Source organism: Musca autumnalis, unplaced genomic scaffold (assembly GCF_047663935.1).
Source record: "Musca autumnalis isolate F117 unplaced genomic scaffold, ASM4766393v1 scaffold_2, whole genome shotgun sequence".
Lineage (NCBI taxonomy): Eukaryota > Metazoa > Arthropoda > Insecta > Diptera > Muscidae > Musca > Musca autumnalis.
This window is the reverse complement of record NW_027411755.1, coordinates 216,710,043-216,737,421: the sequence shown is the minus strand read 5'-3', so window position 1 is coordinate 216,737,421 and position 27,379 is coordinate 216,710,043. Positions and strand designations below refer to the sequence as shown.

General features: G+C 37.9%; 1 protein-coding gene across 2 annotated transcripts in view; it reads left to right on the top strand.

The window, feature by feature from the left end:
• The window catches only part of LOC141395246 (uncharacterized), a 365,020-nt gene that overhangs the window by 225,733 nt on the left and 111,908 nt on the right, over positions 1-27,379 (top strand). For both annotated transcript variants that reach the window (XM_073970877.1, XM_073970876.1), the window contains exons 7-8: positions 11,732-12,162; positions 18,118-18,262. In XM_073970877.1, the coding sequence (XP_073826978.1) occupies positions 11,732-12,162; positions 18,118-18,262 (576 nt within the window). The remainder of the gene's footprint in view (positions 1-11,731; positions 12,163-18,117; positions 18,263-27,379) is intronic.

Below are 27,379 nucleotides of genomic sequence, written 5' to 3'. Positions count from 1 at the left end.
TAAATGGATGCAATACCAACACATTGACCTATGTTGACAATTTTAGTGAAGAAGTTTTGTGGCCACTGCACACCTCAAATAACAGGTAGTTTGGTCAAAAAATTTAGCTCAAATCCTTAAAATACCAAAAATCGGCAGTTACCTTAATATGGTGTATATCTAACCATGGACCTATGTTAATATTTTTTGTTGGAAGAGTATCGTCACTGCCGAGAACATCAAATGTAAAATTACGGTTAGTTCACTCAGAAATTTAGCGAAACCCCTAAAATAGCGAAAATTGGGAGGTACCGTTATATGGCGGATATACCTAAACATAGACCAGTGTTGACAATGGGTTTACTGTTTTCTAAAGTAGTCTCAGCACGACTTATACACTCTTGTATGCTCTCAAACCGCCTGTTGAAGCATTTTTTCTACTCCCATTGAGACAAATCCAAAACGTGATTTTTGAAATATTCTACAACATATTTTGGCGATTATTGTTATTTTTCGTGGTCATACACATGATTCGTCACCTGGATCCATCTTATAAACGTCATCTGGATCCATAGAAATTTCTTGCACCGATCGACACGGGATCCAACGAGATAAACCCATTTTTGCTGCCAGGTGTTTATGCAATATCAAATTTTTGTTAGAGGAAGACATTCCAAAGGATGCCTCTATCCCACGGTATATAACATGGTGATCGTGCATTATCCGTTCACACAGGGCTTAATTTTTTTCTGGCACAACGGCCGTTTTTGGGGACCTTCGTTTTTCTTGGTCACAATTGAATTCATTAAACCAGTTTTTCCCGCCGAAAATTTTCAAAAAAAAGTAAAAATGTATCAGTCGGCTTTCCCGACATAGATATACCCTCAGCCTATGTTAATAAATTTGGACAAAATATTAGGAGATCCAAAGTTTGGACAAATTGGTTGCCCCGTTCCATTTTAGTGACATTTTTTAAATACTTTCGAACTTAAACTAAGTTTGGGCAAAATATTTCGAAAGCCAAATTTTGGACCGCATCGGTTCATCCGTTCGAGAGTTATCGTGCGCTCCAGCCAGCTAGCCAGGCATACGGACGGACGGACATGGCTAAATCAACTACAAATTGTCTGAAACGGATTTCGTTAATCATATTTACGGTCTAAAACCATTATCATAACGATTCGCGAAGACCTCTTAAACTTCACTCTATGCGAATTTTGTGTGGGAGGTACCCGAAGGAGTGGACCGATATGGTCCATATTCCAACTTGATACATGACTGGATGAAATAATACGATGTGCAAAGTTTGGATCAAACATACACTCCCTGCGAGAAGTAACTTGCGGATTTGGTTCGTGTCGCCATTTTGGTTCGTGTCGCCAGGGTTTCTTGGAGTTTTCAGGCCAATATCTCAGGAAGTATGGACCTGCGACCGAAAAAATTGTACCGTCGTAAAGGGAGCCTCAAGGACAACCTACTGAAAACATTTCAAAATGATCCGCGAGGTGCTCTTAAGCTTCACTTTATCCGAATTGTGTGTGGAAGGTACCCGAAGGAGTGGACCGGTATAGTCCATATTGGAACCCTATCTATGTCTGGAAGGAATAATACGATTTACAAAGTTTGGACCAAATCGATTGTTCCCTTCTAGAGTTATGGTTCACACCATTTTACACAAAAATTTTGAACTTTTGTGGGGGAGGTAGCCGAAGGAGTGGGCCGATATGGCCCATCTTCGAACTTAAACTAAGTTTGGACAAAATATTACGATACCCAAATTTTGGTTCGAATTTGGTTCGAGTTATCGTGCGCACCAGCCAGACAGACAGACGGACATCGCTAAATCGGCTCCAAATTGTCTTAAACGAATATCGTACAAACATACTTGGGGTCTAAAACCGTTATTTCGATGATGTACATTTTTGGTCGTATTACCCTTTTTAGCCTAAAGGCTGAGTTTATAATAATCGGACGGAAACGTTTACGAGTAAATTCTATTTTTTGCAAAGCGATTTTTTTAAGTCTATGCAAACAACACAAGCCATGGTCGTATGTCAAACAGTTCTGAGTACGTATGTATATGCGAAAAAATGTCAAACTTTTCAATGAAAATCACAAATGGCATCTGACAACACGCTATGCTGCCTAGGCCAGAAAGTTATCCAACAACCCTCGTAGTTACAGGTTGTTCGGTTAAAATTTTTTGAAAATATAACGTTTTTAAAAATAGGGAATAGATTAGGTTTCCCGCCCCCTACGAAATTCAACAAAATATGTAGCATATTTTTACCGGAGCCATCCGTATACATTCCCTGAAAATTTCAGGAAAATCGGTTCAGTAGTTTTGTAGATGTAACATATTTAATGAAGTGGGGGGTAAAAGTAGGCGTTGGACTATGAGTAATAAAAAAAAAATCCAAATCGGTCTAGCCTTTCTGAACTGATGCAATTAGCAACGGTATCGCCCGACTTTCAGTATTTTCAAGGTTTTAACCGCATTACCCTATTAAGGTACATATATTCAACATTTCTGCAGGGAATTACGTTTTGATATAGCCCCCATAGAATGTACAACCAGATTATCTAACCGAAATGGCTGATATTTTATATTTAAAATGTCAAAAATGTAATTCAAAATTACTCTCCTATCGTTAGATATAACGGCATTTGTAGGCAAAAGTTGGTTGGTTCCATTCAGATGAACCGGAGTGTATACAGTAGATATGTATGAATTTCGTCGATGATTTGTTAAGATACGAGTAATATACAAACATAGAAATGTATGTATGTAAATGATATGTCATTTATCAATATAACAATTGAATGCTATTGTGCGCTGATTGGTATATAATTGGTAATATATATTTTTTTCTTTTTATACTTAACAACAGATATTTGAGTAGATTTACAGATATTATTATGGCAAATAAGGCAGAACATTATACCAAAAATGGCTATGGTAATTTAATATTAATCAAGAGGAGGCTAAAACCAATTTATTGTTGTTTTGTGTGTTGTTGTCTATCTAAAATCTATTTTATTTCAATGCTCATTAGATTAAATGGATAAATGGGGAATCAAATTTGTAATTTTTATGGTTGGCAAATGAAGTGGATAATTGAATCCTAAGCAAATTAATATTGTTATTGAAATGATATATTTCGAACAAGTGTTTGTGACATTGAAATAAAAATAAAAGTGTGGAATATTAATACATTTTATAAGAAAATGGTCAGACTACACAACAACAGAGACAAAAGGGATCATTTGAATTTTCCAGAAATTTGTTCAAAGTATCCATAGCATGGAACAAATAAAATATGGTGAAGGTCTATGTTCGAAAAAATATATTAACTAGCAAAGTACCCGCTAAAACAAATAAACAACAAATAAACAATATGAAAATGGTGAACACTAAAAATGTTGTTGTTTTATATAGGTATTATTTTAATTGATATTTTATTTCATTTAAGTACATGGTGCTGTTGAACCAAATTTAATTTAATTTACAGAACATTTGTTCCATAGACCGAACTAAGAAAAGATCAGAAATGAAAAATTCAGACATTGTATGGAATACCTTTGATCGAATGCTGCTTTTTAATCGACTAAATGGTGATATGTGTCGATCTGCATCTCTTGGGTCTTCTCCAGGATTTGCCGCAGGGTAAATATAAATTGGTATGGCCCAGTTATTTCATTGACCACAGGCTTTAGTCATTCGCACATTATCCCTGACACTATCTTGAAGCCAATAGGGAGAAAACTTATGCCCCTATAGTTAGAGCAGACAGTCTTATCTCCTTTCTTGTGGACAGGGCGCAGGATGCTCAGGTTTTAATTGTCGGGGACGCGTTCTTCCTGCCAGATGGTGCTAACTAGCTGATGCATACAACTAATCAGCGTGTCGCCTCCGGATTTAAACAGCTCGGCTGGTAAGCCATCGGCTCCTGCTGCTTTATTATTCTTCAGCCGGTTGATTGTTGTTTTTACCTCATCTTGGCCGGGCGGTATACATTCTGTACCATCTGGGATTGGATCTGTGAGACGATGATACGTCTTCGCTACTATTGGATACCAGCAGATTGGAGAAATGTTCCTTCCATATCCTGAGCACGCTATCTTTATCCGTTACCAGATTACCTTGCTGGTCTCTACAGGAGGATGTGCCTGTACCAAAGCCATCTGTTTGACGTTTCACTCTTTGGTAGAATTTTCGGACTTCATTCTGGCACATGTACATCTCGATTTTTTCACACTCCCGCTTTTCCAATTCTCTCTTTTTCTTGCGGAAAAGACGTTTCTCTTCTCTCCTTTTCTCCCGATATCTCTCTCGTGCGCTACGCGTCGCTACTGATTGTTAAGTAGCTCTATATGCCGTATTTTTCTCTTCGGTAGCAGCACGACACTCCTGGTCATACCATGAATTCCTTTGTGGAAGTCACTGGAACCCAAGTATGGAGTTTGCGGCTGTTTGCATGAAGTGGGCAATATTTTGCAATTGTGTTGTTATGTTATCGGAACAAGGAGTGCTCTCATTAAGCAATTGGGCTAGTTGAGTGGAATATGCTGTGGCTATCTGTTGTGTTTGCAGCCTATCGATGCCCAACTTCCGCGTTGTGTCTGTTCGTGCTTTATTTGCAACGTTTAAACGGGAACGTACCTTTGCTGCAACAAAGTAGTGGTCCGAATTAATGTTTGCGTCTCGGAACGATCGTACATCCAACACGCTCGATGAATGTCTTCCATCTATCACAACATTATCAATTTTATTACTTGTTCTTTGATCTGGAGACAGTCAGGTGCCCTTATGAATATCGAGATGATTAAATCTGGTACTGCTAACTACCATGTTTTTTGCAAAGTCTATCAGCCTCATACCATTGTCAGATGTTTCACTTTGGAGACTGAAATTCCCGACTGTTGGGCCAAATATATTCTCCTTTCCAATTTAGGCATTAAAATTGTCTAGAATAATTTTAATGCCATTGGCAGGGCAGCGGTCATATGTTTCTTCTAAGCGCTCGTAAAATATATCTTTGATCTGTTCGTCCTTTTCTTCAGTGGGAGCATGAGCGCAAATAAAGCGAAGTTGTGAAAGATCTGATCTTTTCACTAGCATTTGAACCAGTGCAAAGGAAGTTGTGAAAGATCGGATCTTTTCATCAACATTTTAACCCATGCAAAGGAAGTGGTGAAAGATCCGATTTTTTCATCAGTATTTAAACCCAATCCATCGATCCAATAGAAATGATTTTTGTGTTTTTATTTATACACATTTTTCTAAATATATAAGATTAATTACACTGTGCAACAAAATTCAATTTTTTTCAGAATGATGGGAAAAATCCATTAGATGATGAAAGTAGAGCTAAAAATATGAGACACGTGTATCGGCGTTTTAAAAGTTTACGTCGGAAAGTAACCAAAATAGGCGGGGCAAGTATATAGTGTCTTTGACAACTTTAGAGAGGAGTATGTGGGCAATATTTTTGTTAAAAACTTTAACCCTCATGCGGTTCATCAAAGGGGTCTTTTTGTCCTTTTTTTCAAAAATCTTTCAAAAACTGCTTAAAAATGTGATTGTATCAAATCCAAATATTCTACAAAATTGTTCGCCATAAAATTTTACTATAGGTCTCAGAATACACCAAACCTGTAACTCTTGTCTTATCGCCAGGAATCACTAAAAACGAAAAACACGTTTTAGGGTTAAAGTCGGACTTCATCTGAGTTTATTCAAAATTGTCCAACAAAACATAATTTTAGAGGGATGACGTCAAAGACAAAAATATTCTCCGTCAAATTTTACTATAGGTCACCAAAGAAATGAAATGCCTATTTACATTATATATCATAAAAATATCAGTATCAATTTTGCTGAAAAAACATGAAAATATTTCCCAATCTTTTTGATGAAAAATTGTTCCTTCTTTTTTCGAGTTTATACATTAAAGTAATATGAAACTTGGTTATAGGTGAAAAACGTCAAAAGATGCAAAATTCTACACAAAATTTTACTATAAGTTTCGGAATAAACCATATATCTAGCTATACTATTTCCTTAAAAAAATTAGATTCTAAATTTATATATATTTGGATGAAATTATATGTTTTAATTTTGGACTGGTAATTTTACATAATTCCATACTGGATCAAAATCTAGCAAAATCCTTTACTTTTTGGGAATATTGTTAAAGAAAGAAATGTTCCAAATGAAATTTCATTATGGGTCTCTGAATAAAAGAAATCTGTAACCATAGTATATAACATTCTTAGCAGCACTTGTTTTTGTTATATATGTTTTAGGGTCATATTTCCCAATTTTCATACAGTTTGTCGTTGTGATTGGATACTGTAAGTATCATATTGATGGTTTTTCGTTGTGAATTCATACAGAAGAAGTTGTGCGTTCCATTCATAATGCTTTTGAAATATTTGTGGTGCATATATATTTGGAATATAAAAAACCCACATTGGACCTGCCCAAATTGCGTATTTTTAGTACTTTCAACTTAAATTCCGTAGTTTTGATAAGCCATTGGTTTCTTATATTGTAAGTGAAAATACATTAGAGGTCTACGGCTATGGTCAAGTGAAAATATAGGTGTCATATGGGCTCTCACATGCACAATTTGGTGTGGTCCAAAAAACTACAACGATGGGACTAACTCCTACTTTGGTGGCATTTACGGAATTAACACTAGCATTTGACATAAATAGCTGTATCATGAATGACCATAACGAACCCAGTTACGATATAGTCATTTACGTCAATTTCTATGGTTTATTTCGTAAAATGCACCAAAGTAGGAGTTAGTCCCATCATTGTAGTTTTTTGGACCACACCAAATTTGGTTACTTTCCGACGTAAACTTTTAAAACGCCGATACACGTGTCTCATATTTTTAGCTCTACTTTCATAATCTAGTCGATTTTACTCGTCATTTTTTTGTTGTCGCACAGTGTTATTTACAATTCGGAGACTCGAAATCACAAACTATCGTCGTAATGATAATGTCATTGCAAAGGGTAGGTGGAAATGACATGTCAAAGCATTGGTGTAAATGACATGCTTTGTATCCAAAAATGAAAAGCATATTTTGGGGTCCATCGACGAAGATGCTAAAAAATGACATACCAGATTACTTCCACCTATGATTGAATGGCATCTTTGGCATCGAACATTTCGCTGGGTAATTATATCCATCTTACAATAAAATACCTTATTTTACGATTGGAATTTATTGGAATTGGAATTATTGTTTGCGTTTTTGAAGAGTTAAAAAAAAACCAAAACCTGTCAAAAGTTTGATATGTTCCATGTCATTGTGACAGTGTTTGAGTGACAGTAGCTTGACCCACATCAAGTAAAAAAATTGTCGACTAACAATGTCACAACCAACACATCATTTGAATCCATATAATATCCGACATCGTTACCCACCATTTATCCTCATCATCATCATCATCACTTGAACTGCACCGCAACTGTCATTGACATCACAAAAAACATCGACAAGAAAATGAACTGGTGATATATTTTTAATGATATTCATTATTTTCACATTTTTTATTTCAAGTTCAATTTCAAATGATTATCTTAAAGATGATATTGTGCTGCACTTCAGCTTCCTCTTCTTCGGAAACTTTCTCCATCTAACATAGTATCCAGGGTTGTGTTTGGGTATGGATGTGACATTAATAATTATTTAATATTCTTACGCAAGGACAGTCATGACCATACGAAAAACCAAACAAAGATAATTAATTAATCCATGACGATGTTAAGGATAATGCCACAGAAATACAAGGACATCAAGTTACTCACACACACACCCTCACTAACTGCTACCGGCCCTCTTGCCCAAATAATATTAATTAAATTGGTTTACTGATTTGATTGTACGGTAGTTAAGGTGGGAGGGTGAATTGGCAGGTTGGTAGATTTGTCAAATGAAATGGTAAATGAATTATAAATTACTTTTCGCTTTGAGGGGAATGAAATTGAAAGGTTTCCACAACACAAAATAAATCCCCAACAATTAACGAAATAACAGGTTGGGAGGGGATTATGTGAAAATTATGGAGCATTAGTGGTTATTATATTCATGGAGGTTGTTATAATTTCACAGATAATAGGGATAAAATTGAGATTAAAATGTATAAGTCACCGACAAACAGTGCAGTGAAGCGGAAAATTTTATGAAAATACAAACATATTTTACACACCATGTGTAAAGCGCAAGGGAGTTTATGACAAAAGGCATTGCAATTCAAGATAATAATAACAGAATATTTATCCGGTTAACTTGACTAAAACTTCTGTGTAAAAATTTTTAATATACATATGATCCATATCTTTATTCCTGGAAGTTTCATTCTGACCAAGTAAGTTGATGTTGAAAGAGGAGTCCTTGTCTTTTCCAATGGAAATAATAGGTTGATCGTCACGAAATTTGGAGGTCGGCATCCCCCCAAAATAGACACCTATTGTTATTGTTGATGTTCGTAAAATATTTAGAGGGTGTAATGGACCAAAAATAATACATATGTATTTATATCAAAGAAGTTTCGTCCAATGTTAGATGATGATTAGATAATATTTAGCGGGTTAAATGGATCAAAAATTTTGTGTGAAAATGGTAAAAAATATAATGTACAGCATGTATCTTTGCTCGTGGCAAATAAATTTTGGAAGAAGAGCTCTTCTGTTCCATTGATGTCAATTGTGTTGACGTATGGGTCAGAAGGCATGATGGTGACAAATTCTTTATAATGAAAGTGACATTTTGTAGCAAAAGGTCTTCTGAAGACAGGATACCTTTAAATAGACTTCTATAGACATAACAACTTAGACGGAATTATATAGACAGAAGACACTTAAAAGATCTTCCATAGATAGGGGACTCTTAAAAGGTCTTCTATAGACAGAAGGCCTTAAAAAGGTCATACAAAAGTATGATACCATTAAAATGCCATCTTTGGACAAAATGCCTGCAGAAGGCTTTCTATAGAGAGAAGACCTTTAAAAGGTCCTCTTTGAACAGAAGACCAATAAAAGGTACTCTCATAACAGAAAACTATTAGAAGGTCCTATAGACAGCAAATCTTCTTCCATATGTAGGAGACATTTAAAAGTTCTTCTTTATAAACTGAAGATCCTTGAAAGGTTTTCTATAGACAGAAGACCATTACTTACTCACTTAGCTGGCCCATTACAGAACATTTGTTCTATAGGCCGAACTAAGAAAGGATCTCCATTTCTCTCTGTCTATTGCTTCTCTTTCTGGAATACCGCGCCTTGTCATCTCTTCATCCACTTGTTTGCGCCATATATTCTTTGCTCTGCCAAGCGGCTCATATTTATACGCCTTTTTAGCGGGTTCATCATCGCTCATTTTTATGATATGGCCTAGCCAACGCAATCGTTGCATCTTAATACGCTTAACTATATTGATGTCGTTGTATAGCAGGAGCCAGAATGAAGTCCGAAGATTCTACCAAAGAGTAAAGCAACAAACTGATGGCTTTGGTACGGGCATCTCCTCCTGTAGAGGTAATTTGGTAACTGATGCAGATAGTGTGATCAGGATATGGAAAGAGCATTTTTCAAACCTGTTGGTATCCAGCGAAGACGACGAAGATGCCACAGATCCAATCCCAGAAGATGGTATTGAATGTATACCGCCCAGCCAATAAACCGGCTGAAGAATAATAAGGCAGCAGGAGCCGATGGCTTACCAGCCGAGCTGTTCAAAACCGGAGGCGACACGCTGATAAGGTGTATTTATCAGCTAGTTAGCACCATCTGGCAGGAAGAACGATTACCCGACGATTGGAACCTGAGTATCCTGTGCCCCGTCCATAATAAAGGGAAAGACTCTATGCTCTAACTATAGGGGCATAAGTCTACTCCCGATTGCCTACAAGATCGTGTAAGGGATATTGTGGGAACGACTACAGCCTATGGTCAACGAAATAATTAGCCATACCAATGCGGCTTTAGACCTGGCAAGTCCACCATTGACCAAATATTACCCTGCAGCAAATCCTGGAAAAGACCCAAGAGATGCAGATCGACACCTACCACCTCTTTGTCGATTATAAAGCAGCCTTCGACAGCCCACTACGTTCCAAGGTATTCCAGGCCATGTCTGAATTTGGTATCCCCGCAAAGCTCATTCGGCTTTGTAAAATTACTTTAACTGGCACGACATCCTTAGTTAAGATAGGAAAGAACCTCTCCGAAGAATTTTGTACCAAAAGAGGTTTTAGGCAAGGAGACAGCCTCTCGTGTGATCTTTTCAACATTCTGCTGGAAAAGTTTATACGATACGCGAAGGTGAAAAGAAGTGGCAGAATCTCGTATATACAAACAGCCATATGTTACTTGCATCGACATCATAGGTCGATCGGTAAAGGAATTAACTGATATCTTTGAAAAATCGAAAGGGAATCTGCTAAAGTGGGTCTGGCGGTAAACGTCGAGAAGTTAATGGTGTCGTTGCGCAATGCGTCCATAGAGATCGGGGCAACTGTTGACGTTGGTTCCTATAATTTTGAGGTAGTAAGGGACTTCGTCTACCTCGGCACCGCGGTAAACACAACCAACAACATCAGTTGTGAAATACGAAGAAGAATAGTGTTGACCAGCAGATGATACTTCGGGCTGAGTAAACAGTTTAGGAAGAAAGCCAAATCTCTTGAAACAAAAACAACGCTTTACAAAACACTGATACTACCCGATGTATGGTTCAGAAGCCTGGGTACTTGCGCAAGCAGACAAGGCAGTGCTTGGTGTGTTTGAGAGAAAAATTCTTCGAAAGATCTATGGACCAATCTGCGTTGACGGTGAATATCGACGTCGTATGAAACACGAGCTGTATCTGCTATAAAACGACATCAGTATAGATAAACGTATCGAGATGCAACGATTGCGTTGGCTAGGCCATATCATAAGAACGAGCGACTATGAACCCGCTAAAAAGGCGTATAAATTCGAACAGCATGGTGGTGTACGCAGAATTGGCAGGCCAAAGAATAGATGGTGCAAACAAGTGGATGAAGAGATGACAAGGCGCGGTATTCCAGAAAGTGAAGCACTAAACAGAGTTGAGTTGGAGACCTTTTCGTAGTTTGGATTATGGAACAGGTGTTCAGTAATGGGCCAGCTAAGTAATTAAGTAAGATGTATTATCTTTGACAGGCCGATATGCCATCATGAAGCGTTGTCAAGTTGAAATGTTTTACTCTTTAAGTGGTCAAAAGTGTTAAGAATCTAATCCTGTTAATATTTTATTCAAATATATGACTGGAAAAATCCAGTTTTTGCCACAGAAACCTGCCATTGGGCCCATAGTGCACTGGTGTGAATCTGAAGATGAGGTCGTTTTCTTTTCATCCAAACCCTTCCTGTAAAATGGGTACTTTGTACCTTCATTGCATTGATTGTCATTTATTAGTCTTCATCGTCCATTATATTTTGCTAACACCATTCTCTTATAACAATTACCCTTAATTTGTCATATAATCAGACAATAACCCCTGGTTCTATCCTCCATTTCAATAATTTGTCATGGTGTCGTTTATTTGTTTTTTTTTCTCCGACAAAGCGACTTAAATATCAACCTCATTTTAGTAAACATTATTTGGGGTAATTTTTCTTATTGTCTTTTATTGCAATACATTTTGTATTAACTTTTTGTATATTTCTCTCATTTGTTTTTTTTTTGCTTCTTTCTCCTTACAGATTTCTTGCAACCACCATGTTATCGGCTGGTGTCACAATCATGGATCCCATTGCCCTGACAATGATTGAAAAGTATGGCGGTGATTTTGGACGTGAACGTTTATTCTCCAGCATTGGCATGGCCATATTTTCACCCATAACCGGCATCATGATTGATTACTCGTCCAGGGGTCTTGGCTATACTGACTATTCGGCTGCATTCTACACCTACGATGTGTTATTAATTATTTCAACAGTTTCCGTGTTGATGATGCCGCTGGGTGAAAAGTTACCAGCCGACAATGTCTTTAGGGATTTGTGGAATTTGTTGAAAATGCCACATGTGATAACGTTTATATTCTTTTTGTTTATATTGGGCAACTTTTGGGGTTTCATCGAAAGTTTTCTCTTTTTGTATTTGAAGGAATTGGGTGCACCGAATTATTTATTGGGTAAGTTTTGTTGGCTCTTTTTGTGTGTGTTTGTTATTGTTGTTGCATGTTAAAGTGTTGTAGTGTGCGGGTTTTGGGAGTTTTGTTGTGGTGATTTTGAAAGGAAAACATGAAAAGTATTATAAGATTTCTTAAATTGAATTAATTTTTTATGCACTACCCGATAAAGGATGGAAGTAGTACCTTTGTGTAACAAAAAAGCAAAGCTTAGGTGGAACAGAAATGGTAAAGGAGAATGTAATGTAATAGAATACAAATACATAAATGAATAAGTGCCCAATAACTAAAATAAAGAGAATCACATAAAATGTTATACATACATGTATATATGTATCTGTCAAGTTTACAAAATAAAAAAAAATATGTTAGTGTCAATCGGTGAAATTTGACAAAAATGACTTTTTAAGTAACATGTCAAATATAAACAATGACATGCAAAGGTTTTTTCATAAGGTCATAGGTTGATGAATGGGAATATTAAAGCGAAGTACTTACTAACTTAGCTTGCCCATTACAGAACATTTGTTCCATAGACCGAACTAAGAAAAGATCTCAAATTTTCTCCGATTAGTGCTTCGCTCGCTTGGAATACCGCGCCTTGTCATCTCTTCATCCACTTGTTTACGCCATCTATTGTTTGGCTTGCCAATTCTGCGTGCACCGCCATGCGGCCCGAATTTATACGCCTCTTTAGCGGGTTCATCATCGCTCATTCTTATTATATGGCCTAGCCAACGCAATCGCTGCATCTCGATACGTTTAACTATATTGATGTCGTAGTATAGCTGATACAGATCGTGGTTCATGCGACGTCGATATTCACCGTTAACGCAGATTAGTCCGTAGAGCTTTGGTAGAATTTTTCTCTCAAACACGCCAAGCACTCCTTATCTGCTAGCGCAAGTACCCAGGCTTCGGAACCATACATCATCACGGGTAGTATCAGTATTTTGTAAAGCTTTATTTTTGTTTGACGAGTTGTGGCTTTGTTTTTAAATTGCTTACTTAAGCCAAAGTAGCATCTGTTGGCCAATACAATTCTTATTTTTATTTCACAACTGATGTCGTTTGTTGTGTTTACGGCGGTCCCGAGTTAGACGAAGTCTTTTACTACCTCAATATTATAGGAACCAACTTCCACAGTCGGTCCGATCTAATGGACGCATTGCGCGTCGACACCATCAACATGGTCTTCTCTCCGTTTACCGCCAGACCCACTTTAGCAGATTCTCCTTTGACCTTCATAAAGTTATCGGTTACTTCTTTTACTGATCGTCCCATGATGTCTATATCAGCATTGTTCCTTTACTTTTTTAGTGGTAAGAGTGGTAAAAGAGAAAAGTGTCAAAATTACTATCGCATGAACATTTTTACCGAAAGGTAGAGGAACGAAAAAATGGTAGATCTGGCAGCAATGTCAAAAAGCAACGTAAAAAACTCAATTTTCGTCTTTCATTTCACACTTTTTAATTTAGTTTTGTCAGCGTTCGACTTTTTCTTCTGTTTTTCGTCCATTTTCTTCTTCATTGTGAAATAATCGTCAAACAAAAGTCGAAAAATTAGCTCTGCCATTTTTTTACCTGTAGAAATGTTGCTGGTAGCCTGTGGTAGAAGAGAAATCCATTTTGGCTCCCTCTCCTCTCTCAATCTCTTAAAAATTGCTTCCTGTTTTGCCACTTTTCGGGGTTAAGGAACGCTTTGCAGGTTAAAAATGGTAACCTCAGATAAGCAAAGGAACACAGCTATCATCAGCATAAGAAAGTAACATGTGGCTATTGGTGTAGATTGTGCCACTTCTTTTCACGTTTGCTTTTCGTATAACCTTTTCTAGCAGGATGTTGAAAAGATCACACGAAAGGCTGTATCCCTGTTTGAAACCTCTTTTGGTACAAAACTCTTCGGACAGTTTTTTTCCTGTTTTAACTGAAGATCTTGTGTCAGTTAGAGTCATTTTACAAAGCCGAATGGGCTTTGCGGGGATACCAAATTCAGGCATGGCTTGGAATACCTTTGAATGTAGCGGGCTGCCGAAGGCTGCTTTATAATCGAAAAATGTGGTAAATGTCGATCTGCATCTCTTGGGTCTTCTCCAGGATTTGCCGCAGGGTAAATATCTGGTCAATGGTGGACTTGCCAGGTCTACAGCCGCATTGGTAGTATCTCGTTGACCATAGGCTTTAGTCGTTCGCACAATATTCCTGACACTATCTTGTAGGCGATATGTAGAAGATTTATGCCCCTATAGTTGGAGCATATAGTCTTATCTCCTTTCTTATGGACGGGACACAGGATACTCAGGTTCCCATCGTCGGGTACGCGTTCTTCCTGCCAGATGGAGCTAACTAGGTGAAGCATACACTTTATCAGCGTGTCGCCTCCGGTTTTAAACAGCTCGGCTGGTAGGCCATCGCCTCCAGCTGCCTTATTATTCTACAGCCATTTTATTGCTGTCTTTACCTCATTTTGGCAGGGCCAATACCATCTTCTGGGACTGGATCTGCGGTATCTTCGTCGACTTCGCAACTATTGGATACCAACAGTTTGGAAAAATGATCTTTCCATAGCACACTATCTGTATCAGCTACCAGATTACCTTGCTGGTCTCTACAGGAGGATGTGCCTGTTCCAAAGCCATCAGTTTAATGTTTCACTCTTTGGTAGAATTTTCGGACTTCATGCTGTCTCCTGTACATTTCGTATTGTTCATACTCCCGCATTTCCATCTCTCTCTTTTTCCTGCGGAAAATACGTTTCTCCTCTTTCCTTTTCTCCCGATACCACTCTTGTGCTCTACGGGTTGCTAGTCATTGTAGAGTAGCCCTATATGCAGCATTTTTCTTTTCGGTAGCAGCACGACACTCCAGGTCATACCATGGATACCTTGGTGGAGGTCTCTGATATCCAAGTACAGATTTTGCGGCTGTTTGCATGGAGTGAGCAATGTTTTGACATTGTCCTGATATGTTATCGGGACGAGGAGTGCTTTGATTAAGAAATTGGGCCAGTTGAGTGGAAAATGCTGTGGCTATCTGTTGTGATTGCAGCTTACGGAAGTCCAACTTCCGTGTTGTGTCTGTTCGCACTTTGTTGCTACGTTTAATCCTTCGCTGCAACAAGGTAGTGGTCCGTGTCTCTGTTTGCTCCTCGGAACGAACGCACATCCAACACGCTCGATGAATGTCTCCCATCTATCACAACGTGATCAATTTGATTTCTTGTACTTTGATCTGGCCCTTATGTATATCGAGATGCTTAGATCTGGTACTGCTATCTACCATGTTTTTTGCAGCTGCAAAGTCTATCAGCCTCGTACCATTGTCAGATGTTTCACTGTGGAGACTGAATTTGCCGACTGTTGGGCCAATGATATTCTCCTTTCCAATTTTGGCATTAAAATCGCATAGTATAATTTTAATGTCATGGGCAGGGAAAAGGTCATAAGTTTCTTCTAAGCGCTCGTAAAATTAATCTTTGGTCTGCTCGTCCTTGTCTTCAGTGGAAGCATGAGCGCAAATAAAGCTGATGTTGAAGAATTTTGCTTTTAATCGAATTGCAGCGAGTCTTTCATTCACTGGGGTGAAGCTGGAGACCAGATGTTTTAACCTCCGACCAACTACAAATCCGCAACCAAACTCATGCTTTGTGTCATGGCAGCTATAATACAGTGCGTCACCTGTAGGTGTTGTTGTGACGCCTTTCCCAATCCATCGAATTTTCTGTATGCCAATAATGTCGGCCTTGTACTTTTCAAGTACATCTGCCAATGGGTAAACTGCACCTTCTCTATAAAGAGTGCAAACATTCCAGGTGCAGATTCGCAGATCATGTCCCTTAAAACGTTTTCTGGGTTCGTCAACTTAAGAGGGATTTGTATTTCTTTTCTTTCGTTTTTTCATAGTAGGCTGTTTTTTCTAGGGGAGGGTTACTAACCCGATGCCCAAACCCAAGTTTTTAACAATCTTATGGGTGAACGCGCGGCACATTTTAGCTCACTACCTTTAACGGGTGTTAAGGGCAGCCACCCCAGGGAGGTCAGTGTCCACTTGAGATGAAAGAGGGACCAAGATAAATTCTGGTCTGTGCCATGTTAAAACCGGTCAGGACCGTTTCTTGGTATCATTCATCCCCTACGTCACCCAAGCGAAGTAAAACAAGTACAAAAATTGGTAAGTTCGCCGTGTCGAACCTGTTATACCCTTCACCATAAGATATTCGGAACTACAATAGAATATTTAGTTTCGTTTAATTTTAGGTGGATTAGGTCAGGAAATGTAGCAAAAAATGTCTTCAACTGGGTGGTACCTTTTTTATTTGCAAGCTACATAAAAGTGTGTATGTTAACAATTTCAAATGTCAAATTACAGAGACTTCGGTCCACAAATGTATCTACATTGCTAAAAACTCCACAAGGCTGATGTATCATTATATGCGGAATATACCAAAACGTGGATCTATGTAGACAACTTTCAGTGGAGTAGATTTGTGACCACTGGGAATCTCAAATGTCAAATTATAGATAGTTCGCAAAAAATTTATGTAAACCCGTCAAAATACCTAAAATCGGTAGGTACGTCATATGGGGATATACCTACTTAACATGGACCTATGTATGTATGTTCACAATATTTTGCGGAGAAGTTTCGTGACTGCCGGGAACCTCAACTATTAAATTATGGGTAGGCAGTCCAGTCCAAAAATGTAGCTGAAGCCCTTAAAATAACAAACATCGGTAGGTACCGTTATATGGGGGTCTATACCAAACCTTGGACCTAGGTTGACAGTTATTGATGTAGATGTTTTGCGACGCCTGGTAACCTCAAATACCAAATTACCGCTATTTCGGAAAAATATAGCTATACCGAGACAAAAAAATTATATTGAAAAATTGTGGTGGAACCTCAAGTGTTAAATAGCGAAGATCTTGAGATAGCGTTATATGGGGTCTATATCAAAACAGGGGCCTGTGTTTAACATTTTTGGTGGAGAAGTTTCGTGACCGCTGGTAACATCAAATGTAACTAAAACCCTCAAGCTATACCTAAACATGCACCCATGCTGACAATTTTTGGTGAAGAAGTTTCGTGATTGCAGGGAACCTCAAGTCCCAAATTACTGTCAGTTCAGTCAAAAAGTGTAGCTAAAACCCTCAACCCTATGGGGGCCATTACAAAACATGATGCTTGGTCGACAATTTCTAGGGAAGAAATGTTTTGACCACTAGGAAACTCAAATGTGAAATAAGGAGCAGTTCGTTCAAAAAAATGTAGCTAAAACACTCAAGATACTGAAAAAACGGGAGGTACCGTTATATGGGGGCTAAAGAAAAGCATTGACAGTTTTTAGGGAAAAAGTTGTTTGACCACTAAGGACTTCAAATTAGTTTGATTAAAAATTGTAGCTTAAATCCGTAAAGTACCGAAAATTGCGATGTACAGTTAGTTAAAAGGGGGCTATATTAAATCATTGGCCGATATAGCCCATCTTCGAACAGACGGGCTTGACTCAGAATTTTATCCTGTGCTATGATTATCATTACTGTGGTGGGGGATATAATACTTTTCATATAGCTATGTGAACTTTGTACAATTACAACCAGCAGTAAATGAAACTCCAAAACATGTTTCGTCAATTTATATTCTATCATTCTTCCATGCGAAAGCATACGAAAAAAAAAACTATGATCAACAAAATTTCCCCTGTGAATTCTTCAATAATGGAAATTAAGTTCCTGGTGGGCCGGTTCTTGCTATTTTAGTATTATTGTATTTTACATTTCAAATTCCGCACATAACACCACACATACACACACACACGAATACACACATAGAATGTACTTAAGTCAATTGATGCTGAGGCGAGTGTAACTAAATTTAGGATTTTCACATTGCTAATGGAATACTAACTACTAACATGGAATCTTATTTTCCATTTCACTTCCTTTTTTCTCTTTTTCAGGCATTACCATCACTGTGGGCACTGTTAGCAGTATACCGTTCCTGTATGGTGCCGAGAAAATTACCCGAATTTTCGGACATGTTAATTTGATTATTATTGCTTTCTTTTCGCATGCTGGTCGTTTGGTGGGCTATTCCTTCATTGAGTAAGTAATAAACAACAGCAATTGTAAGTGTACATACATACCTATGTACATACGCTCCGTATAACACGCACCACAAGGCTAACAACATCGCCACACACATACACATGTATGCACATTGGCAAAGTTAATCGAAGCTACAAGATGGTTGCTTAATGCGAAATACACTTTAGAATCAGAAATCCTTGCCATATTTGAAATTCTAATCACACCCGCAGTCAAATACAACACACGCCGATATAGAAGCTTAATTAGGAAGGAACAGTGGTAGACCAATGATTTTTAGACCACAATAAATGAGAATTTTTAGAAGTTTTGTTGCACTCAGAGACGAGAGAAACGTGGACTTTTTAAAGGTTTTTAGTTGAACTCATAGTCCGCAATAAACGATGATTCATTCGATTTTTTGGAAATAATTCGCATTTTTAAATTGGAAATCGTTGATTTTTTAGGTGGAATTTTAGGGTTTCGGGAGCACTCATAGTTTATAATAAACGTGGATTTTGAAAGGCTTTAGAAGGACTCATAGGCCTAATCAACGTGAATTTTTAAAATTAGTAAATGTTTTTAGGAGGCCATATTTTATTATGCCATAATAAATGTGGTTTTTTTAAAGGTTTTTCAGGGATGTTAGAATGACATAAAATCAATCTTTTTATGGTTTGCGAGCAAAAGTTTTCCGATGATGATCAAAACTAAAATCATCCTTAAAATAGACCATAAAAAACCTGAATTTTTAAAAGTTTTTAGTAGGATACATAGGCCATAATTAACATTTTTAAAAGTTTTTAGGAGGACACATCTTCTTCTTTATTGCATATTCGATATTCGAATGTTAGCGACCATATTACATTTCATGTATAATTTTCTTTATATATTATTGATAAAATATGAATATAAATCTCTGTTTCTTGCGACACTTATTAAATTTTCTGCATTTCGAAATTCCGTCCATTGTTGAATATTTTGAAGCCAGGACATCTCTTGTCTTCCTCTGCTGCGTTTACCTTCTATTTTGGCTTGTAGAATTCTTTGCAGGATGCGGTATTTTGGGTTTCGCATTATGTGTCCGAGATATGAAATTTTTCTCCTTTTTATGTGATCGAAGAGTTCTCTTGTTTTATTCAATCTTCGTAGAACTTCGTCATTTGATACGTGAGCTATCCACGGTATTTTAAGAATTCTTCGATATATCCACATTTCGAAGGCTTCTAAGCGCTTGACATCTATTGCTTTTAAAGTCCATACTTCCACAGAATATAACAAAACTGGCCATATGTAGGCCTTTATGAACCTTGTCTTTGTTGCAATGTTAATATCATGGCTTGTTAATACTCTTTTGTATTTGTGAAAGGTGTCTCTTGCCATTTCTATCCGGCATTTAATTTCTTTGGAGTTATCCCACTGATCATTTATTGAAAACCCGAGATATTTGAAGCTCGACACTCTCTCGAGTGGAGTGTTATGAATTGTTATATTCATGTTTTCAAAATTATTTTTCTTGCTTATTACACTGTGAACCAAAATTTTGGGGGGTGGAAAATTCCTATTGGAGATGAAAGCCCTTGTTGAGTATATACAGAACCTCGAAGGACAGATTCGCCGTGAGTCGAACTTTCGCGATATGGCGTGATAAATATTTTGCTGGAGACCCTAAAAGCCATCTGGAATCAGCGTTATATCTTTGTTCGCTGTTGTTTAAGCTTATATTTAAGATGACATGTCTTCAGTCAAATCAAATGAGGATTTTTTTCGTAGAACATTTCGACCTTCTAACTCGCTTCCTTCAATGTCCTTTTCGTCCTTTATTTCAAGAACCGTAATAAAAGTGGTACAAGATGACATTTTTCCGCTTCGAAATATTCTACAAAAATGTGGCTCGGAAGATTTTAGGTACGGTTCCCAAAGACATAAAATCGATAAAATCTTGTTTAAGCGGTTGTTTTTCACTTTTACCCGAATCTTGCTCAGACAGCCCTATATCTATTTTTTTACATATATTATTGTTAACCTATTGATGACCGAGAATTCTCGGAGTCATTAAAACTGTTGCATCTCGTTTTGCTAAGCACGTTAATTTAATAATTTTTTGGAATAAAGATCCGGATATCCGAATTATGGAACCGGTTATTCTGATATTAAAACCGAATTTTTATCCGGTTTTTATGAACCGATTAACCGTATATGTATATCATTAGAAAGCTATTAAAATTGTCAATCAGATATGATTAATATGCATTAGACATTTAAAGCGGCTTTGGTGCTGGAACAAAAAAACCGTATTTTCGAACCGTTTCTTAACGTTTGTGAGGATACATTTCTGTGCGTGAAAAAAATTATGATCATGACCTGGGGGGTGGAAAATTCTTTTTGGAGGTGAAAGCTCTTGGTGAGGACATACAGAATCCTGAAGGGTAGATCCGCCGTGAGTCCAACCTTTGAGTTATGGCGGGTTGAATTCTGGGATGGTGACCCATATTGCAAGTGTAAAAAGTTACGTAACTGAATTTCAAGTGGGTTTAGGGTTCTACTGGGACAGTATGTGCTAAGTCAAATCGATTTAAGACGATTTCTGTAGAACATTTTGTGTCTTACTCTTATCCTGCCTTGTTGTTTATGTCCTTGTTGTTGAAAAAGGTATAAAAATATACTTTAAAAATTCATCCGATTTGGCTAGGGTATATCACGAAAATAATCTTACGCCGACATAGCACATATTGTCCCAGTAGAACTCTAAACCCACTTTAAATTCAGTTACGTAACTTTTTACACTTGCAATAATGGGTCACCATCCCAGAATTCAACCCGCCATAACTCAAATGTTGGACTCACGGCGGATCTGCCCTTCAGGATTCTGTATGTCCTCACCAAGAGCTTTCACCTCCAAAAAGAATTTTCCACCCCCCAGGTCATGATCATAATTTTTTTCACGCACAGAAATGTATCCTCACAAACGTTAAGAAACGGTTCGAAAATACGGTTTTTTTGTTCCAGCACCAAAGCCGCTTTAAATGTCTAATGCATATTAATCATATCTGATTGACAATTTTAATAGCTTTCTAATGATATACATATACTGTTAATCGGTTCATAAAAACCGGATAAAAATTCGGTTTTAATATCAGAATAACCGGTTCCATAATTCGGATATCCGGATCTTTATTCCAAAAAATTATTAAATTAACGTGCTTAGCAAAACGAGATGCAACAGTTTTAATGACTCCGAGAATTCTTGGTCACCAATAGGTTAACAATAATATATTGAAATAAATAGATATAGGGCTGTCTGAGCAAGATTCGGGTAAAAGTGAAAAACAACCGCTTAAACAAGATTTTATCGATTTTATGTCTTTGGGAACCGTACCTAAAATCTTCCGAGCCACATTTTTGTAGAATATTTCGAAGCGGAAAAATGTCATCTTGTACCACTTTTATTACGGTTCTTGAAATAAAGGACGAAAAGGACATTGAAGGAAGCGAGTTAGAAGGTCGAAAAGTTCTACGAAAATAATCCCCATTTGATTTGACTGAAGACATGTCATCTTAAATATAAGCTTAAACAACAGCGAACAAAGATATAACGCTGATTCCAGATGGCTTTTAGGGTCTCCAGCAAAATATTTATCACGCCATATCGCGAAAGTTCGACTCACGGCGAATCTGTCCTTCGGGGTTCTGTATATTCTCAACAAGGGCTTTCATCTCCAATAGGAATTTTCCACCCCCCAGACTTTGAGTTCCATTTTGTTGCACAGTGTTATCATATATTTTGTTTTATTGGTGTTTAATCTTAACCCATATGTTTCACTACACGCAGTTAGTCTTGTGACAAGGTTTTGTAGACCCGATAAGCTGTCTGCTATTAGGGTAGTATCGTCAGCGTATCTGATATTGTTTACGTATTCATTATTTATTAGGACTCCTTCTTGGACGTTGTTAACTGATTCCTTGAATATTTTTTCGGAATAAATATTAAACAATAGTGGGGACAGTGTACAGCCCTGTCTTACTCCTTTGGATATAGATATTTCTTCCGTAATTTCTCCATCGATATTAACATGTGCACTTTTAATGCATCTAATTTCTTTCTCGCTTATTCCAATTGACGCCAGAATATCCATGAGCTTGTCATGCTGTACGGTGTCAAATGCTTTCTCGTAGTCTATAAAGCACATAAATATATCCTTATTGACATCTCTACATTTTTGAACCAACACTTGAACGCAGAATAGTGCTTCACGCGTTCCTTTTGCTTCTTTGAAGCCAAATTGTGTTTCACCCATTTCCCTTTCGCATTTTTCATATATCCGTTTATGTATAATTTTAAGGAAGATTTTTAGGGCATGGCTCATTAGGCTGATAAGTCGGTAGTCGTTGCATCTTTTCGGGTGAGATTTTTTTGGGATGGTTATAAATGTGGACTTCAACCAATCCTGGGGGTATTGTCCTGTGTCATATATGTGGTTAAATAGTTTTGTTAGCAGGTCAACATTGTCACCATTTATCATACACATAACGTGGATTATTTAAAATTTTTACAATGACACATAGGTCATAACAGTGTCGATTTTTGAAAAGTTTTTAGCAGGACACATATGCCCTAATAAACGTGGATTTTTAAAAGTTTTTAGGAGGGCACATAGGCCAAAATAGCGTGGATTTTAAAAGTTTTTATGAGGACACATAGGCCATAATAAACATGGATTTTTAAAGGTTTTTCGGGATTGTTAGGATAAAATAAAATCAATCTTTTGAAGATTTGCGAGCAAAATTATTCCGTTGAAGATCAAAATTTAAATCATCCTTAAGAAGAATTGACATTTAGATAGCGAACATAGATCCAGAATGTAAAATTAATACGAGTGACGCAGGGGGCGAATGATACCAAGCAACGGTCTTGACCGGCTTTAACATGGCAAAGCCCAGTATTTATCTTGGTCCCTCTTTCATCTCAAATGGACACTGACCTCACCGTGGTGTCACCTGGGGAGCTGCCTTTAACATCCGTCAAAGGTTGTAAGCTAACATGTGCCCATAAGCAAGTTAAAAACTTGGGTTGGGCGTTGGGCTAGTAAATCACCCCGTCAAAACACCGCCTACTATGAAAAAATAAAGAAAAAGATGAAAAACAAACCCCTGTAAAGTCGACAAACCCCGAAAACGTTTTAATGATCTGCGAATCTGCACCTGGAATGTCAAGACTCTCTACATAGAAGGTGCAGTTTGCGCACTGGCGTATGTACTTGTTAAGTACAAAGCTGATATTATTGCCTTACAGGAAGTGCGATGGAACCGGGCAGATATAAAAATAACAAACGATTACGCACTGTATTATAGTTGCCATGAAACGAAATATGAGCTAGGTGTTGGTTTTATGGTAAATCAGCTTCACTCCGGTTGATGAGAGAATTGCCACAATCCGTATGAAAGCAAAGTTTTTTGACATCAGTCTCATATGCGCCCACGCCCCGACCGAAGAGAAAGATGAACAGACCAAGGATATATTCTACGAGCGCCTAGAGAGAGCATATGACCGCTGAGAAAATGTCTTTGGTCCCACGATCGGAAAGTTCAGCCTTCATGAGGTAACATCCGACATCAGAATGAGGCTGATCGATTTTGCAGTGGCAAGAAACATGGTAGTGAGCAGTACCAGATTCCAACACCTTGACATACACAAGGCCACGTGGATATCCCCCGATGGGAAAACAAGAAACCAGATCATGTTGTGATAGACGGAATACACTCGTCCAGTGTGTTAGATGTCCGATTGATTCGAGGAGCGAACATCGATTCGGACCATTTCCTTGTAGCAGCAAAGGTACGCACTCGTCATAATGTTGCGGCAAAAGTGCGATCTAACACCGGACGAAAGCTGCATGTCGAGAAGCTGCAAACATAACAGATAGATTTTACAAGAGTGTAAAACACCAGACTGAAGTGTATGGTGCAGGCACATTCTCCTGTAAAGATCATGAAGGGAATCTGGTAACTGATACAGATAGCGTACTGAGGATCTGGAAGGAGCATTTAATGAAGCTCTTAGTATCGAATATGGACGGTGATGAAGATACACCAGAACCAATCGCAAACGACGACGTTGAATGTCTTCCACCTAGCCAAAGCGAGGTCATGACAGCAATTAATCGGCTGAAAAACAATAAAGCAGCAGGAGCTGATGGACTTCCCGTCGAACAGTTCAAGGCCGATGGCGAAATGCTGATAAGGAGTATGCATCAGTTAATTACGGAAATTTGGCAGAAAGAAAGCATACCCAACCTCAGCCTCATATGTCCCGTACACAAGAAAGGAGACGAGACGGTGTGAACAAACTACAGAGGCATACGTCTGTTTCTAATCGCATACAAAGTGCTGTCGAGCGTACTGTGTGAACGTTTAAAACCCATGGTCAATAACATAATCGGGTCATACCAATGCGGTTTTAGACCTGGTAAATCGATCTTTACACTGCTCCAAATACTGGAGAAGACCCATGAAAGACAGATCGACACATACCACCTGTTCGCCTTCGACAACCCAATTCGATCAAATGTGTTCCAAGCCATGCCTGAGTTTGGTACCCCTGCAAAACTTATGCGATTATGCAGGATGACATTGGCTAATACAAGATCAGCTCTTAAAGTAGGAAAGAACCTCTCGGAACCTTTAGAAGCAAAACGTGTGACCCATTTAACATTCTATTAGAAAAGGTCAAACGAAAAGCGAATGTATGTATATACCGATAGAGATAAATATGACACTGTATACAATAAGGATATAATGTTACTGGCCTACGCAGACCAAAGTGGGTCTGACAGTCAACGGCGACAAGACACAATTTATGATATAAACACGCAAGATGTCCAGTATACTCGGACCAACTGTTGATGTTCAGAATTAAAATTTTGAGGTAGTAAATGACTTTATCTACCTCGGCATCGCAATAAATAAAACTAACAACATACGTTTTGAAATAAAGCGAAGAATAATATTGGCCAACAGATGCTACTTTGGTCTAAGTAAACAGTTTAAAAGGGAAGGCCAAAACTCCGAAAGACCAAGTTGAAGAAGATATCACAAAACATGGCATCCAAAATTGGAGAAGTAAAGCAAAATATCGGTGCGTTTGGAAATCTATTCTTAGTTCGGCTTATGGAACAACACGTTCTGTTTAATATAAAAGCCATCTAAGTAAGTAAGTAAAATTACTCCTCCAAAATATGAAGTGTATAATCAAATATTTCATCCCGTTTGTAACACATCGAAGTATTCGTCGGAGACCCTATAGAGTATAAATATATACATTCTTGATCAGCATACAATTTAAGTTTATATATGTCCGCTTGTCTGTTGAAATCATGATACAGTTCGCAATATGTCCTGAAAATGTCATATGTCCTGAAAATTTCCATCGTTTTAAGTCGCTAATGTGTGCAATATTGGGGATTTTCCTTTCGCCATATACTTTTTGCGTCCACACCAGCAAAAATGCAGTAAAATTACGTCTTCACATTGTCTGTGTAAGCAAATATGGAATGTTTTTATTTCGGGTCATATGAAATTGATGACTAGTGTAAACACCCCTTAAGAGAGACCTTTATTTAGTATAGAAGTTTCTATTACTAGTAGGATGTTTGATACTGAATTTTACCCCCCTATTTGCGGCGGTTTAAAGGTATTATTAGCCTTATTATAACACCGAAATGACTTGAATTTGGTATTTAGTCTTAGTTGGGGGTATACAATTTTCCACCAATTTTTTGTGACCTCGTGGGACTTTGAATGTGGAATTACTGCGTTTTTGTATGAAAAATAAGGTAAGATCCGCAAAATATACAAAAACGGGATATCTGGGTGAAAGAAAAATAGGCGTGGTCAACGATTTTCGTCGCCTGAAGATGCATGTTCCGTCACATTTGCTGATATTTGGTATACTTTCATATATTCTACCGGGAGGTATGTAGAGTGCGGCTACAACTGTGATGATGTCCCGGAAAGTTTTCTCAGTTACTCGAGTATGTAAGGACCCCGGACAATTTTTTCAGCTATCCGAGGTGAATATTGTCTGAGCCAAGCGATTGGTTGCTATTACACGCCGATTATCAGACTGGGTGGTACAATGATGATGTCTGGTGAGATGTGGTAATCTGCTCTTATCGGTCTGAGCTGTACATCTCTGGTCATTGGCTGGTGTATAGAGACGGCAATTCCTCCTCCTCCGTTTCTTGAACAATCTTTTCACGAAGCGTTGTAACTATTGTAACTTTGTAAGCTACTGGTGATGGTCCATGGATCATGATGATTCTCCGGTTCATAAAATCTACAATTTCGCTGACTTCGTTGCAGAGACCGCTGCAATTGAATTGGAGGAATGATGCATTTTTAGGGCGTTAATCAAAAACATGAGGCGTAAGGTGCTGCTTGCATTGTTGTTGGAAGAACTGGTGGGCTGTCTCGTATTCCGAATGATTCATATTCGAACATGGGGTGTAAGGTGCTGACTGTGTTGTTGATGGGAAGACTGCGGGGTTGTTTCGTATTTCGACGGCGAAAATGAATTTGACACACTTAAATGTGCACAGTTATATTTGTTCATTAGTGATTTTAATTGGTGCCATCTGAGGTTTTAGAGCTTGTTGGATCATTATCCAATGTAACATTGTAATCAGGACCACTATTGTTTCAGACGTTAAAAATTTCAATACGATCTTCGAACAGCTCATTATACCCTATACCACAATGTGGAAAAGGGTATTATAAGTTTGTTTTGGTAAAAATTCATGTAACACCGCGAAATATTCGTCGGAGACCCCCAATGTGGTATACCAATCTTCATATCTCGACGAGATAAAGCGATTTTGAGATGTGTGTCCGTCCGTCAGTCCGTCCGTCCGTCCGTCCGTCTGTCCATTATAAATTGTAAACACGCTCCAGGCCACAATTATGGACCGATCGTCACGAAATTTTGTATGGAGGTCGGGTTCAGATCAGAATAGATCCCTATTCTTATTGGTGATGATCGTGAAATATTTAGCGGGTGAAAAGGACCAAAAACATAATATTTATCCAATTTTCTAGCGGCTCTGTAGGTCTCAATAATAGTCCGATCAACGCGTAATT